Raw genomic sequence first — 17,685 nt, forward strand, 5'->3', positions numbered from 1 at the left:
ACCCTCACCTTCTCCCACGGAGTTCAAAAGTCTGTTCTGTATTTCTGTGTCTCTTTTTCTGTTTTGCATATAGGGTTATCGTTACCATCTTTCTAAATTCCATATATATGTGTTAGTATGCTGTAATGTTCTTTATCTTTCTGGCTTACTTCACTCTGTATAATGGGCTCCAGTTTCATCCATCTCATTAGAACTGATTCAAATGAATTCTTTTTAACGGCTGAGTAATATTCCATGGTGTATATGTACCACAGCTTCCTTATCCATTCATCTGCTGATGGGCATCTAGGTTGCTTCCATGTCCTGGCTATTATAAACAGTGCTGCGATGAACATTGGGGTGCACGTGTCTCTTTCAGATCTGGTTTCCTCAGTGTGTATGCCCAGAAGTGGGATTGCTGGGTCATATGGCAGTTCTATTTCCAGTTTTTTAAGGAATCTCCACACTGTTTCCATAGTGGCTGTACTAGTTTGCATTCCCACCAACAGTGTAAGAGGGTTCCCTTTTCTCCACACCCTCCCAGCATTTATTGCTTGTAGACTTTTGGATAGCAGCCATCCTGACTGGTGTGTAATGGTACCTCATTGTGGTTTTGATTTGCATTTCTCTGATGGTGAGTGATGTTGAGCATCTTTTCATGTGTTTGTTAGCCATCTGTATGTCTTCTTTGGAGAAATGTCTGTTTAGTTCTTTGGCCCATTTTTTGATTGGGTCATTTATTTTTCTGGAATTGAGCTGCAGGAGTTGCTTGTATATTTTTGAGATTAATCCTTTGTCTGTTTCTTCATTTGCTATTATTTTCTCCCAATCTGACGGCTGTCTTTTCACCTTACTTATAGTTTCTTTTGTAGTGCAAAAGCTTTTAAGTTTGGGAATGACTGTATTTTAAGATCTGTCTTGCCTGTGCAATATTCTGAGTATCCTCAATGTAATTCAATGTAAAGGAAGTTTCTGCCTCCTCTCACCTTAACTTTGTCCAGGTGTAATTTTGTCTCATTCCAAATTCCTACTTAAAAATGATACCCAAATATGCTGTGACATAACAGAATGCTATCCTCTAATTCTAAGCTTGTTTATAGTTCTTGTAAGAGAACACTTACAATCAGTTCTGATTCATTTGAAGATATGATGCTCTCATCTGATGTGTTGTTATACTGACAGAATCCTGTGACTACTGCAGGTATAAATAACAAACTGCAATACTTTAGATGAAGGAACTATAGTGTATAAAATTGTGTATAAAGCTGCATTGTACAAAATCGGTTGCACCTCTGGCTTCTTGTACCTGTACTACTTTTGCATACTAGGAAAATCAGTACTAGACTTAACTTGTCCAGATTTCACCTAGGTTAAAGGAAAATTTTAGATTTCTGAGATGAAGGAACTGTAGTGTATAAAATCGTGTATAAAGCTGCATTGTACAAAATCGGGTGTACCTCTGGCTTCTTGTACCTGTACTACTTTTGCATACTAGGAAAATCAGTACTAGACTTAACTTGTCCAGATTTCATCTAGGTTAAAGGAAAATTTTAGATTTCTGACTGTTTTTTCAGTTCGATAACTATCTTCACTGGGAGATGCCAAACCTGATCTCTCTCATCGGGCATACCAAGGCAGTCTATCTGCCCACTCTCTGTTTCAGTTTTGTATGCAACTCTAAACCTAACAAACAGGCTTCCTAATGGGAAAAAAAAATCAATGAGTTTAAATGATACAGAATTTTATGTCTTTATGAGTCACCTTTTCACACTAAAACATGGAAGTTTCATAAAATAAGTTAATATTTTTCTTTCAAAGCAACAATATTTGCCTTCATTATAAATAAACAGGATTCATTTGAGACAATGATTTTTCAAGTGAAAGGATTAAAATAATCCCATTAAAACCAAAACAAATGCATTTTATGTTCTTATATCTTTATTAAAGTACTTACTTTATAAACCTGACTCAATAGTAATTCATATTTTTATTATTACAAATTTGCCTTTAAGCAATACATAATACACTTAAGACAGATTTACTTCATAGATGGTCTCAGTTCTAAACACCACTACACTGATTTATACAAATAGCAAAAATCACATAGAAGAACATCTAATGATAGCTTTCTTGGTACTTATCTTTAGATTTCAAAACTGTATAATAAGTCAAGTTTCCATAAATTTCATTTTTGAGATAGGAAACAAACAATTTTGCCTTTATCTGCTTTGATTAGATGTAGTTATTATTAATAATATAGCCTTTAAATCTGTGGGGAAACCAGTACTTTACCTTTATTCCTCAGAGAAGGCTAACAGCAGGCAAAATAAGGAACCATTATAGAATCATACTGTTAAGTATTACCTTAACTCAAAATTCTCATATAATTGTATTATATCACAGCTAAAAATTACTATTTAATATATCAAGATACATCCAAAAGTGTCCTTTGGTTGCATTAATATCAGGGGGCTTAGGTGGCACTTAAGATTCATTCTCTGATCTTCTGGTGATTAGTATAAACTGAAGCTTTTGAAACTACTGGGTGATGCCATTTGGGGGGCCCAATAGCACAAAACCTTCAGGAGAACAGTGGACCCAAGTGGAAGAATTTGAAGCCTGGAAGACTTGCAGTTAAGGTAGATTTATCATTAGCAGAACTTCAGGGAAAGAGGAATGTGGTCAGAATCACTTAATATTTATTAGAAATCAGGATTCACTAAATCATTTCTCTTTCAGAAAAATATCTTTAAAATGTGTATATTTCCAAATGCTCTTTTGTTTAAAAGAACATATAAAATTAAGATACTGGTGAAGATAAACCAGTTTTGAATGTACTTGTTTCTCTTCATTTTTCCACCTTCAAAGGATTTCTTCTCATCAAGCACAAATGTGCTAATCTTTACAGCAAGACAAACTCTTCTGTGCTAAATCTTTTTATTCTTTTCTTTTCATCCTCTGAGAAAAGGTCTTCTTCATTCATTGTAGTAGATGTAAAATCATAGTCTCTGGAGTGACCATTTACAAAAGTAAATAAGGGATATTTCTCCTTAGAAGAAATTTTCAGCATCTGTAACAGAAAGTACAGAAGAATCCCTTATTGGATGCAATAGCGCACAGTAGGACCACATGATGAAATCTAAAGTTCTAGCCCTGAACTGCTCCTGTTAGCTTCTCCCATTTACATTTACCCAGTGCTACTGCTTTACTGTTCTGGCTAAAAGACAAAAGGTGACCAGTACTCTACAGTTTATTTACAGCTAAATACCTACTTCTTCATTAAGATTAGACCATCAAAAATAATATATCAAATCAAAAATAAGTATATTATCATTCCTACCCCAAGCCCCCCAAAGTAAAGTCTTCTAGTCACATTGTTTGAAGACTTACAGTGAGTTAAGATTTATCTTCTGTAATAGGCAGTGAAACAAAACGGTATCACTGATTATGGCAAAATACTGTGAATGACTGTTTAGTACCATAACACAGAAAAAAAATTAAACTAAGTCAAAAAGATCCACTCTAATCTCAATTCTACAACTTAATTTGATGTGACTTTTGACAAATGGCTCTACCTGAGTATCATCTATAAAACTGGGCAAAAGATATCCAATCTCCTTACCTCAGAGAAAAGTTAGGATGGCAAAAAGCAATGAAAAGTTATTTTTTAAAATAAATAGGTTTTATTTAAAAGACCAAAATAATAAGTTTGGTCTTTTCAAAGATTTCCATTAAAAAAAAAATATTTCTGCAATAATCTAGTCAACACAAAAACAGTGTTTGTATATACTGCAATAATCCACACTTTACATATTACCTTCTAAAGTAATGTTATATAATATGGAAGTAAAATAAGTAATACCTGGAATTTTGTGGGAACACCAACAACCTTTATATAACCTTTGTCAATCTGCTATTCACTGACAAGCTAATAACTCATTCTAAACCATTTAAGTCTTTCTGTTAAATAGTCTATTTAAAAATTAAAACAATTTTAATTTAGAAGTGAATAAAAATTTTTGAGTGAAGGATGTTTTTATAGAAATAAACATTTCTATAGGTAATCAGGGCTTATAAGAAGGATTCTGAAAAATTTATGTGGGTTACAAAGAATACTGAAAAAATATCAATAGTATTTATACATCATTAATCATGATCAATTAAATATAACTTATTTAAGGATAATTTTAGGAGCAAAAACTAAATTCTCCCAAATGTTGATATTCAAATGAAGGCTCATCAAATTTTTATATATTACATTTACAGATTCTCTTGAAACAAGGCTAAAACAAATATGTAGCCCTAGGATACGATACAATGTTAAATTTAAAATATTTCAATGAGACAGTTAATATGAAATACATTTTCTAACAGTGAAAATGAACCATTTAAAAACAATCAAGTACTTAAAAAGCCAGATGTGATGAAAATCTGATCCTATAAATTCATATTGTGCTCCTACTTTTTATTCTCAAATTTATTTAATTACTTTCTAAAAAAATGGGAGAGAGAAGGGCAAAAATGTGGAAATGAAAAAGAGACAGGGAGTTGGCATCTGATCAGGCATCTTTCACCTCCAGCCAATGGTTGGAATACAAGCCAAAATTGTTATCATTTTATATTCATTTAATGTCACTTGTAAAAGTCCAGTATCTAATAGGCAGGTATCATTGCATCATTTTTAATTCAACATAGCAGAGCTAACATTATCATCTTTTCTTTCAAAATCAAGAATTAAGTCATTTAGGTTTATTAGTTGTACATTAACTAAAATCCAAATCTGTGCCTCAAGGCAAAATGTCAGAAAGAACTCCCAGTCCTTTAATTATAAAATGCACCTACTTTTTGCAAACCCACTTGCAATGTAAGGCCTCATTATACATGTTTATTGATTCAGGCTTTGAGAATTATATTTTCTAACTTTTCTAGGTTTACTTTAAACATTTTTAAATACTAGAAGATGAAAAATAAATTGAAAAAAATGTGGAAATGAAAATTTGGTTTATTTAGATAAGTTGAAATCTTATACCATAAAAAAACTTGCACACAATGTTGTGGGTGGCTTTATTCATAATTGCCAAAACTTGGAAACAACAAAGATATCCTTCAGTAGATGAGTGGATAAACTGTGGTACACCCAGACAAGAGAAAATTACTACATACACTATGTAGTATGTATGTATGTATGTATGTATGTATGTGTGATTCTATCTATATATACACAGACACACACACGCATTTTTACATACACACACACAATTGAGTTGAGCAATGTTAAGTGATAACCTAACAAACATAAACAAGATATGATAGGAAGAAGTAAATTTAGGACAAATAAAAGTGCCAAAGAAGATTTAAATTATCTAGCTTATTCTCATTTTATAAATGGGAAAATTGAGACCCAAAGGATTTAAACTGCTTTTCCAAGATGACATAAGAGCAACAGCAAAAGCAAAAAGAAATAAACTGAAAATGAATTTTATCAACAAGCCTTTCAAAGTTCTAAGCACCATATCAAGAACTTTTCAGATTTTTTTAAAGAACAATCTTTGATTTGAACATCTATCAGAAGGGAAAAGTTTAGTTTTCTTTTTTATACTATAAAATAGGATGCACTATCAAAACATTAAGGTCCCTCCATAATGGATAATATAAAATCTACACCAAAAAAATTCCACATTAAGTTACCTATATGACTTGGGGTATTATATCAATTGAGATAATACACAAAATAAAGATAATGAAAGTTATTTAATAACTTGGAGAAATAACTATTATATAATGGTAAAGGAAAAACAGCATATAACACTAGATATAAAATTTAATCTCAGTTTTGTTAAAATAATTTTAAACACGTACTTTAAGAAGTCTAGAAGAAAATACAACAAAATATTAAGTTATCTCTGAATGAAAGACTTAGTGGTGATTTTTTTATACTTTTATCTTCCAAAATTTCTAATATGTATTTCTTATACAGTGAGGAGAAAACCAAGTGTTTTTTTTTTTTTAATTTAAGCTAACTGGATTTACTATCCCATAGCTATATTTCTAAAGCAGTTCAGTAGTTTACTCAACAATAACTTTAGAACTGGCAAGTCTTCTGTTCTAGTTTAATAAGACAGCTAAAGATACACTGAAGAGGCTTTATCGTCAAAAAGGCAAATCATAAATGTCTTTTTAAGAGGTCAAATACTTTATATAATTTTTCCTCTGTGCTAAATTAATGGGTTTCAGAATTTACAAAGGAAAAAACTGGAGGACAAAAATCAAGTAATTTCTTCCATCATAAAGCTAGCAGTTGTAAAGTAAGAACAGAAAGAGAACCAGATGACTCCTTCTCCCCAGCCCAGAACCTTTTCTACAAGTCTCTGCCACCACACATGTCAAATCAGACCCAGCACACAGCAGTCTGTACCTATGTGGTCCATGCTGACCACAATGGAGGTACATATAAGGTAGGGGTTAGGTTCTAAAGTCAGGTCTTAATGTGAAAATCAAATATAGTAAAAAAAATTACCTTCAAAAAGTCTTTAAATTATTTAAAGGGTGCTATGCATAATTCTGTGTATACAACCATGTTTAGTAACATGTGTAAGTGTACAATACAGTGTTCAGTTCAGTTCAGTTCAGTTCAATCACTCAGTCATGTCTGACTCTTTGCGACCCCATGAACTGCACCACGCCAGGCCTTCCTGTCCATCACCAACTCCCGCAGTCCACCAAACCCATGTCCATTGAGTTGGTGATGCCATCCAACCATCTCATTCTCTGTTGTCCCCTTCTCCTCCTGCCCTCAATCTTTCCCAGCATCAGGGTCTTTTCAAATGAGTCAGCTCTTCACACGAGGTGGCCAAAGTACTGGAGTTTCAGCTTCAACATCAGTTCTTCCAATGAACACCCAAGACTGATCTCCTTTAGGATGGACTGGTTGGATCTCCTTGGAGTCCAAGGGACTCTCAAGAGTCTTCTCCAACACCACAGTTCAAAAGCATCAATTCTTCGGTGCTCAGCTTTCCTCACAGTCCAACTCTCACATCCATACATGACCACTGGAAAAACCATAGCCTTGACTAGACGGACCTTTGTTGGCAAAGTAATGTCTCTGCTTTTTAATATGCTGTCTAGGTTGGTCACAACTTGACTTCCAAGGAGTAAGCGTCTTTTAATTTAATGGCTGCAATCACCATCTGCAATGATTTTGGAGCCCAGAAAAATAAAGTCAGCCACTGTTTCCACTGTTTCCCCATCTATTTGCCAAGAAGTGATGGGACTGGATGTCATGATCTTAGTTTTCTGAATGCTGAGCTTTAAGCCAACTTTTTCACTCTCCTCTTAGTGTGGTATATAGCAATGCACAATATGAAATAAAAAGTACACATGGACAAATACATATCATTGAACTGAAGTAAGTTAAATGTGCATGTGATGATAATTTCATTTTGTCCCCTCGCTACTCAATCTTAAATCCCTGTAGTTTAACTTTTAGCCCTTAACTATGTTCAGTCACTCAGTTGTGTCCGACTTTTTGCGACCCCATGAACTGCAGCCTGCCAGGCTCCTCTGTCCATGGGGATTCCCAAGGCAAGAATACTGGAGTGGGTTGCCATGTCCTCCTCCAGGGGATCTTCCCAATCCAGGGATCAAACCCAGGTCTCCCGCACTGCAGGCGGATTCTTTACCATCTGAGCCACCAGGAACTAACCATCTACATACAGGAAAATAAAGACTTATATTAGAAAAATCAAATAAATACATGTACTCTAATATACATGTATTCACAAAATACAAAAGTTGAGGGATTAAGTGATAGTCAAAAGTGCTAAACCACAGGGATCAGTATTCTTCACTTCCTGCTCTGGGAGCACAGAGAGGCAACATACACTCTCTAGAGAGATGGTAGATTTTTTCTCTGAAAAAATAAAACAACCTTAGAGAAAAGATTACCACTTAATAACATTTGGGGGTCACCTAGTAAAAAGTAAGGCTCATCACCTGATCACCCTAGTATGAAGGTCACCAGCTAAAAAGCCATACTCAAACACAGGGAACATCTACTCAGCTCTTTAGTGCCCCACTTTCAAGTATAAACAGACACAGAAGATCACCAGTCATTTGGAGGAAAGCATCAAATGGAAAATTGGAAGATTAAAACAAAAAATAGAAAACCAACCAAACAAAAAAATAAATAAAAAAAAAAAAAAAAAAGAAAACCAACCAAACAAAAAAGGATCCAGAAGGAAGGGAACATAAAAAGCAAAGGAAATGGGAAATTTCAAAATTACTGTAATTAATTTCCTTGGGGGAGAAGAGAAGATAATACACCCATTAAAAAATGAAAGAATGCTATGAAAAATGAGTAATAGAAAAATATAAATAACTCCTAGAAGTGTAAATATTGTGATTGAAATTTGAGAACAAAAGCATTAAAAGATAGAGAAAATTTCCTAATACAAAAAGATAAAGACAAGGAAAATAAAAGGGAAAATATACAGGAAAATTAGTGGACAATTCAGAGGGTCCAACAACCATGTAACAAAAATTCCAGAAAGAAAGAATGAAGAAAACAAAAGATAGGAAATAATGTTATATCTATTTAAAAAAATTTTTTTTCTCAGACTGGAAGGAAACAGGACTCAAGGAAAAGGAATAAACCAGGAAGTTTATTGAAACCAGGAAGTAATGAAGTTTTAGAATACTAGGGATAATTAGTAATAGCTGACACATTATATAGTACCTACTGAGTACTAATCTAGCAATCATTTACTCTTCATAATGATGCTACTGCAAGAAGTAGCTATAATTATTTTCATTCCATGAGAAAACTGATGCACAGAGAGGTTAAACAGTGAGGCCAGAGGTATACAGTCATGAGATGGTGGAGTCAGGATTCAAATCTGAAAACCTTCAGAGAGAAAAAAATGTTTACATTCAGAGGAAAATAATCCACAGTGACAATTTTTTTTCTTTTTTTTTTTTCACTTTTTTTTTTCACAGTGACATTAAACTTCTCAACAGCAACATTGGACGCTAGAAGGGAGCAGAGCAATGTCTCTAACGTTTGGTGGGGCAGGAGGCAGGGGATTATTCCACTCTAGAATTCTATATAATATCAAATTATCAATAAATGAAAAGATGAAGATGATCAGACATGGAAGAATTCAAAAACTTTATCATCCACTCATCCTTTTCTTTGAAAGGTACTAGAAACTATGCTTCAGCAAAGTGAAAGTGACAGTCGCCCTGTGTTGTCCGACTCTTTGCAACCCCCCATGGACTGTATAGTCCATGGAATTCTCCAGGCCAGAATACTGGAGTGGGTAGCCTTTCCCTTCTCCAGGGGATCTTCCCAACCCAGGGATTGAACCCAGGTCTCCCACATTGCAGGCGGATTCTTACCAGCTGAACCACAAGGGAAGCCCAAGAATACTGGAGTGGGTAGCTATCCTTTCTCTAGAGGATCTTCCCAACCTAGGAATCAAACCAAGGTCTCCTGCATTGCAGGCGAATTCTTTACCAACTGAGCTATGAGGGAAGCCCATGCTTCAGCAAAACAAGGGATTAAACTAAAGATTCAGAAGATAGGGGATTCAATGCAGAAAGGTAGCATTAGGAAGTTCCAAGCAGACAATTCTGCATCAAGTTAAGAGAAGAAAGAAGACTGGAACCAAGAGAAAACAGAGAGAAAAGTCTCCAGAAAAAAGAAGGAAAGAAGAAAATGATATATTTTCTTAATTTATATTCATGAAAAATTTGCTGCTAGGTACTTGACAGATATGAGTAAAAAACTGAAAGAAATATCAGTCGGTATGGGATTCCCAGGTGACTCAGTGGTAAAAATTTCATCTACAATGCAGGAGACAAGGATTCAATCGCTGGACCAGGAATATCCCCTGGAGAAGGAAATGGCAACCCACTTCAGAATTCTTGCCTGGGAAATCCCACGGACAGAGGCGCCTGGTGGGCTACAGCCCATGGGGTCACAAACAGTCGGTCACGACTTAGTGACTAAACAACAACAAACAACTCAGTAGGTGCAAAGGAAATAAAAAGGGGAGAGGTAGTATTTACTCCAAGAAAATAAAATTCAGAGAAAAAAGAAATGTGATCATAGCATACCATGTGATTAGTGAACAACATTATGTTGCTGATGCTGTTGTTTGGTCGGTGGCTCAGACAGTAAAGAGTCCGCCTGCAATGCAGGAGACCTCGGTTCAATCCCTGGGTCAGGAAGATCCCCTGGAGAAGGAAATAGCAACCTACTCCAGTATTTTTGCCTGGAGAATTCCATGGACAGAGGAGCTTGGCGGCTACAGTCAATGGGGTCAGAAAGAGTCAGATACGATTGAGTGACTAACACTTTCATTTTCACAGTAGTCAGATAAGAGAATGTAGGAATTGCACAATTATTCAAGGGTATGGGGCATCATGTTGGTAACTTACTCTCAAACAGCTCAGAAAAAAATAATTTTATTATATTTACAACTTTTCTATAAGGATGCAATTATTCCAATTTTTAATAAAGACAAAATAAAATGTATTAAAACAAACAAGAACTGAGTGAATTTATCACCAGCAAATAGCACAAAAGAAACAGTAAAGGAAAGTGTTTAGAAAGAAGTAAAATGATCCCAGAGGGAAATAAAGTAATACAGGAAAGACTGAAGGGCATCACAAAGGATAACACTGACTTTAAAAAATAACACCTTGTGGAATTTAAAATATGTATGGGGTTAAATTATATAACAATAAAACACAGAAACAGGCTTCAAGGAAATAAATATTACTAGACACTTCCCTTTAGAAAACAGTAAAGAATCTGCTTGCAATGCAGGAGACCAGGGTTCGATCCCTGGGTCGAGAAGATCTTCTGGAGAAGGGAATGGAAATCCACTCTTGTATTCTTGCCTGAAGAATTAGATGGACAGAGGAGTCTCATGGGCTACGGTTCGTGGGGTCGCAAAGAGTCGGACACGACTGAGTGGCTAACACACACACACACAGTTCTTCACAGGCCACCGCCAGCAGGGTACTACATAGAGAGGAGGCTGAAACACCACCCTGTCTTCCTGTAAAAAGGCCTATTTACTTAACTAGAGCTTCATCCCAAGGGACAGACTTTAGGAGCCCACAAACATACAGGCAAAAGAGGCACTCCCAGGGAAATTAGGCAGGGGGACACCATCCCTGAGCACTCCTGTAGCCTCACTACAGTTCAGCAAGACTCCCCAAGATGGAGCTTAGACACTGTCAAGAGCCCCACTTTTTGTAACTGTCATCCAGGGGACACCATCAAATCTCCTAGGCTGGAGTCCAGCAGTTACTGACTATGGCCCTACAAAACTCCATCAGTTCAGTCGCTCAGTTATGTCTGACTCTGCAACCCCATGGACTGCAGCGCACCAGGCTTCCCTGTCCATCACCAACTCCCGGAGCTTGCTCAAATACATGTCCATCAAGTCAGTGATGCCATCCAACCATCTCATTCTCTGTTGTCCCCTTCTCCTCCTGCCTTCAATCTTTCCCAGCATCAAGGTCTTTTCAAATGAGTCAGTTTTTCGCATCAGGCGGCCAAAGTATTGGAGTATCAGCTTCAGCATCAGTCCTTCCAGTGAATATTCAGGACTGGTTTCCTTTAGGATTGACTAGTTGGATCTCCTTGCAGTCCAAGGGACTGACTCTCAAGAGTCTTCTCCAAAGCCACAGTTCAAAAGCATCAATTTTCTTCGGGGCTCAGCTTTCTTTATAGCCTGACTCTCAAATCCATGCGTGACTACTGGAAAAACCATAGCTTTGACTAGATGGACCTTTGTTAACAAAGTAATGTCTCTGCTTTTTAATATGCTGTCTATGTTTGTCATAGCGTTTCTTCCAAGGTGGAAGCGTCTTAATTTCATGGTGGCAGTCACCATCTGCAGTGATTTTGGAGCCCAAGAGAATAAAGTCTGTTACTGTTTCCATTGTTTCCCCATCTATTTGCCATGAAGTGATGGGACCAGATGTCATGATCTTAGTTTTCTGAATGTTAAGTTTTAAGCCAACTTTTTTACTCTCCTTTTTCATGTTCAGCAAGAGGCTCTTTACTTCTTCTTTGCTTTCTACCACAAAGGTGGTGTCATCTGTGCATCTGAGGTTACTGATATTGATCCCCTCCATCTTGATTCCAGCTTGTGCTTCATCCAGGCTGGCATTTTGCATGATGTACTCTGCATATAAGTTAAATAAGCAGGGTGACCATATACAGCCTTGACGTACTCCTTTCCCAATTTGGAACCAGTCTGTTGTTCCATATCCAGTTCTAACTGTTGCTTCTTGACCAGCATACAGATTTCTCAGGAGGCAGATCAGGTAGTCTGGCATTTCCATCTCTTTAAAAATTTTTCACAGTTTGTTGTGATCCACACAGTCAAGGCTTTGGCATAATCAATAAAGCACAAGTAGATGTTTTTCAAGAAGTCTCTTGCTTTTTCAATGATCCAATGGATGTTGGCAATTTGACCTCTGGTTCCTCTACCTTTTCTAAATCCAACTTGAACATCTGGAAGTTCACAGTTCACGTATTGTCGAAGTCTGGCTTGGAGAATTTAGAGCATTACTTTGCTAGCATGTGAGATGAGTGCAGTAGTTTGAACATTCTTTGGCATTGCCTTTCTTTGGGACTGGAATGAAAACTGACCTTTTCCAGTCCTGTGGCCACTGCTGAGTTTTCCAAATTTGCTGGCATATTGAGTGCAACACTTTCACAGCATATTCTTTCAGGATTTGAAATAGCTCAGCTGGAATCCCATCACCTCCACTAGCTTTCTTCGTAGTGATGCTTCCTAAGGCCCACTTGACTTCATATTCCAGGATGTTTGACTCTAGGTGAGTGACCACACCATCATGGTTATCTGGGTCATGAAGATCTTTTTTGGTAGTCCTTCTGTGTATTCTTGCCACGTCTTCTTAATATCTTCTGCTTCTGTTAGGTCCATACCATTTCTGTCTTTATTGAGCCCATCTTTGCATGAAATGCTCCCCTGGTATCTCTAATTTTCTTGAAGAGATCTCTAGTCATTCCCATTCTATTGCTTTCCTCCATTTCTTTGCATTGATCACCGAGGAAGGCTTTCTTGTCTCTCCTTGCTATTCGTTGGAACTCTACATTCAAATGGGCATATCTTTCCTTCTCTCATTTGACTTTAGCTTCTCTTCTTTTCTCAGTTATTTGCAAGGCCTCCTCAGACAACCATTTTGCCTTTCTGCATTTCTTTTTCTTAGGGATGGTCTTGATCACTGCCTCCTGTACAATATCATGAACCCTCCATCCATAGTTCTTTAGGCACTTCATCAGATCTAAACCCTTGAATCTATGTGTCACTTCCTCTGTATAATCATATAACCGATTTTATTTAGGTCATACCTGAATGGTCTAGTGGTTTTCCCTACTTTCTTCAATTTAAGTCTGAATTTGGCAATAAGGAGTTCATGATCTGAGCCACAGTCAGCTCCCGGTCTTGTTTTTGCTGACTGTAGAGAGCTTCCCCATCTTTGGCTGCAAAGAATATAATCAATCTGATTTCGGTATTAACCACCTGGTGAGGTCCATGTTTAGCATCTTTCTTGTGTTGTTGGAAGAGGGTGTTTGCTATGACCAGTGCGTTCTTTTGGCAAAACTTTTAGCCTTTGACCTGCTTCATTTTGTACCTCAAGGCCAAATTTGCCTTGAGTCAAGGTTTCTCTTGACTTCCTACTTTTGCATTCCAGTCTACTATAATGAAAAGGTCATCTTTTATCGGTGTTAGTTCTAGAAGGTCTTATAGGTCTTCACAGAGCCAGTTAACTGCAGCTTCTTCAGCATACTGGTCGGGGCATAGACTTGGATTACTGTGATACTGAATGGTTTGCCCTAGAAATGAACAGATATTCTGTCTTTGAGACTGCATTCAAGAATTGCATTTTGGACTCTTTTGTTGACAATGATGGCTCCTCCATTTCTTCTAAGCGATTATTGCCCATAGTAGTAGATATAATGGTCAACTGAGTTAAATTCACCCATTCCAGTCCATTTTAGTTCACTGATTCCTAAAATGTCAATGTTCACTCCTGCCATTTCCTGTTTGACCACTTCCAGTTTACTTTGATTCATGGACCTAACATTCTAGGTTCCTAAGCAATATTGTTCTTTACAGCATCAGACTTTACTTCCATCACCAGTCACATCCATAACTGGGTGTTTTTGCTTTGGCTCCATCTCTTCATTCTTTCTGGAGCTGTTTCTCCACTGATCTCCAGTAGCATATGGGCACCTATTGACCTGGGGAGTTCATCTTTCAGTGTCCTATCTTTTTGCCTTTTCATACTGTTCATGGGGTTCTCAAGGCAAGAATACTGAAGTGGTTTGCCATTCCCTTCTCCAGTGGACCTCGTTTTGTCAGAACTCTCCACCATGATCCGTCTGTCTTAGGTGGCCCTACACAGCATGGCTCAGTTTCACTGAGTTAGACAAGGCTGTGGTCCATGTGATCAGTTTGGGGTTAGTTTTCTGTGATTGTGGATTTCATTCTGTCTTCCCTCTGATGGATAAGGATAAGAGGCTTATGGAAGCTTCCTGATGGGAGAGATTGATCTGGGAGAAAGAAGCAGTGTCCCCACAAGAGACTGACCCAGACTTGCCTGTGAGTGTCCAGGAGTCTCCAGTGGAGGCATGGGTTGGTGGTGGACTGCTGAAGGGCGGGAGGCACTGAGTGCAGCAGTGCATGCATGGGACCTCTTGAAGGAGGCTGCATTATCTTCATTACCTCCACTATACTTTGGCCTCAGCTCAAACAACAGGGAGGGAACACAGCCCAGCCCATCAACAGAAAATTGGATTAAAGATTTACTGAGCATGGCCCCACCCATCAGAACAAGACCCAGACCCAAAACTGCATTTAGCTGCATATTTTAAAAGCTGCTGACTGAGGGTCTGGCACCCAGTCAGCCTGAAATTAGGTATTAAATGAGGTTCCTCCCCTTAAAACACTGACAGGTCTCAGTATGCTCTCAATAACACAGGTGTATCAAGAATAAACCAGGTGGTACTCCAAAAAGAGCCAGGATGGGTGAGCACCCTGGGTCCTGCCCTGGTGGACAGCAGTCAAGGCACAAGATGGTTAGGCAAGCCCCCCAGCCCCACCATACCCACATGGCAGCTGACCTACAAAAGGGCCAGGCAGTGCCTTGAACTCCACCCACCCCTCACAAATACAAAACTTTAACCAATGCTTACCTACACTAGGCAGATATTGAGTCACAACTGGGGTGGGTAAGCAATTTAAGTTCTGCCCTCCCTGCACAATGGCCAAGTCACAATCAGGCCAGGCTAGGGCCCTGAGCCCAGCCCTCCCCACACAGCAGCCTCAGTCCTATCACAGCTCACAGGCGCAGAGCCCACACAAAGGACTACCATAGAGTACCCGACACTGGTGACCAGGGGAGAGTGCCTTTCTGAGCCGCATGGTGCAGCTCCCATACAAGCTCACTCCTTAGGTCAGAGGCAGCCACTATAGCTAATACATACAGACAAGCAGACAGCCAAAAAGAGACAGGAATATGTCCCAAACCAAAAAACAAAGCCAAGCCCTCCCCCAAAACCTTAATTAAACAGATAAGCAACCTATCTGATAATGAGTTCAAAACAATGATTATAAAGATCCTATGATCTCAGGAGAAGAATGGATGAGCAAAATGAGAATTTCAAAAAAAGACAGAAAATATAAGAAAGTACCAAACAGAAGTTGCAACAACTGAAAAATACAGTAGAGGGGTTCAACAGCAGAATGGCTTCAAAATAGAAACATGAATCTAGAAGACAAAGCAATGGAAAACATCCAGAGTGGCAATATGAAAAAATAATTTAAAAAGTGGCTTTTAGGATAATATCAAGCAGAATACTGTTTCGATTATAGTGATCCCAGAAGGAGAAGACAGAGAGAAAGGACCAAAAAGTTATTTGAATAATGTCTGAAAATTTCCATAATTGGGGAAAGGACACAGATACCCAGGTCTAAGAAGCCCAGAGAATTCCAAATAAGACGGACCCAAAGGAAAACATACCAGCCACATTATAATGGTAAAAGTTAAGGATAAAAAGAGAATCTCAAAAGTAGAAAGAGAATGGCAACTTATTTTGTACCAGGGAAATCCCATAATGCTATGAGCAGATTTTCAGCAGAAAATTCACGAGCCAGGAAAGGAGTGGTATGACATATTCAAAGTGCATAGAGGAAAAAACTGCCAACCAAGAATTCTCTACCTAGCAAACTTATCATTCAAAACTGAAGAACAGATTAAGAGTTTTACAAATAAATAAAAGCTAAAAGAGTTTATCACCACTAAAATGCTACAAAAAGTGCTAAAGGGACTTCTCTAAGTTAAAAAGAAAAGCACTAATTAATAAGAAAGCATATAAAAGTAAAAATCTCAGTGGAAAAGGTAAATAAATGACAAAGGTAGTAAATCAGTCACTTATAAAGCAAGTACAAATGGTAAAAGACAAAAGCAGTACAAAAACTTTAAAAATACAATAATTAGTCAAGGGATACATTAAATAAAAAGATGCAAAATATGTCAGCAAAAATATCAAACATGGAGTCAAAATGAATGTGTTCAAAATTAAGTTACTATCAACTTAAAAGAGATTGCTATATGCAGAGAATGTTATATGTGAATCTCACAGTAAGCACAAAGGAAAAACTTAAAGTAAATATACAAAAGAAAGTGAGAAAGGAATGCAAATACATATGCCGCCTACAAGACACTCACTTCAAACCTAAAGACAACTGATCAAAGTGAAGAGATGGAAAAAGATATACCATGAAAATGGAAACAAAAAAGCTAGGATAGCAATACTTAGACAAATGAGACTTTAAAACTAAAACTGTTAACAAAACACAAGGAAGGGCATTATAAGAATAAAAGGTTCAATCCTGTAAGAGGATACATTTTGCAAACATTGAAGCACCCACATGGTGTGTGCACACTCAGTCGCACAGTCGTGTGACTCTTCATGACCCCATGGACAGCAGCCCACCAGGCTTCTCTGTCCGTGGGATTATCCAGGCAAGAATATGGGAGTGGGTTGCCATTGCCCCCTCCAGGGATCTTCCCAAACCAGGAATTGAACCCATTTCTGAGTCTCCTGCATTGGCAGGTGGATTCCTTACCACTGAGCCACCTGGGAAGCCCATGCACTGAACATAGGAGCACCAAAATATATAAAGCAAATATCAACATAAATAAAGGAAGAAACAGACACAATACAACAATAGTAGGGGACTTTCATACTCAACTTATATCAAAGGACAGATCATCTAGACAGAAAAATCAATAAAGAAATATAAGCCTTAAATGACACATTAGACCAGATGGACTCAATATAAATATATACAGGACATTCCAGTCAGAAACAGCAGAACGCTCACTCTTCTCAAATGCACATGGAACTTTCTATAAGATAGATTATGTGTTAGGTCAGAAAACAAGTCTCAATAAATTTAAGAAGATTAAAATCATACCAGACATCATTTTCAACCACAACCAACAACATGTATAAAACAATAAATCAATTACGAGAAGAAAATTGAATACACTATATGCCCAAAACTAACATAATATTGTAAGTCAACATATATCTTCTTAAATTAGGGTTTACATTTTGTTCCGATAAATACCCAGAAGTGGTAATGC

At 37.4% G+C, this 17,685-nt stretch overlaps 1 protein-coding gene across 11 annotated transcripts in view; it reads right to left on the bottom strand.

The window, feature by feature from the left end:
• Positions 1 to 1,899: 1,899 nt before the first annotated feature.
• The window catches only part of ATG4C (autophagy related 4C cysteine peptidase), a 100,433-nt gene continuing 84,647 nt past the window's right edge, over positions 1,900 to 17,685 (bottom strand). For all 11 annotated transcript variants that reach the window (XM_043461115.1, XM_043461109.1, XM_043461107.1 and 8 more), the window contains one exon: positions 1,900 to 3,049. In XM_043461115.1, the coding sequence (XP_043317050.1) occupies positions 2,882 to 3,049 (168 nt within the window). In that variant the 3' untranslated portion in view covers positions 1,900 to 2,881. The remainder of the gene's footprint in view (positions 3,050 to 17,685) is intronic.

Source organism: Cervus canadensis, chromosome 2, assembly GCF_019320065.1.
Source record: "Cervus canadensis isolate Bull #8, Minnesota chromosome 2, ASM1932006v1, whole genome shotgun sequence".
In the NCBI taxonomy this organism is placed as follows: domain Eukaryota; kingdom Metazoa; phylum Chordata; class Mammalia; order Artiodactyla; family Cervidae; genus Cervus; species Cervus canadensis.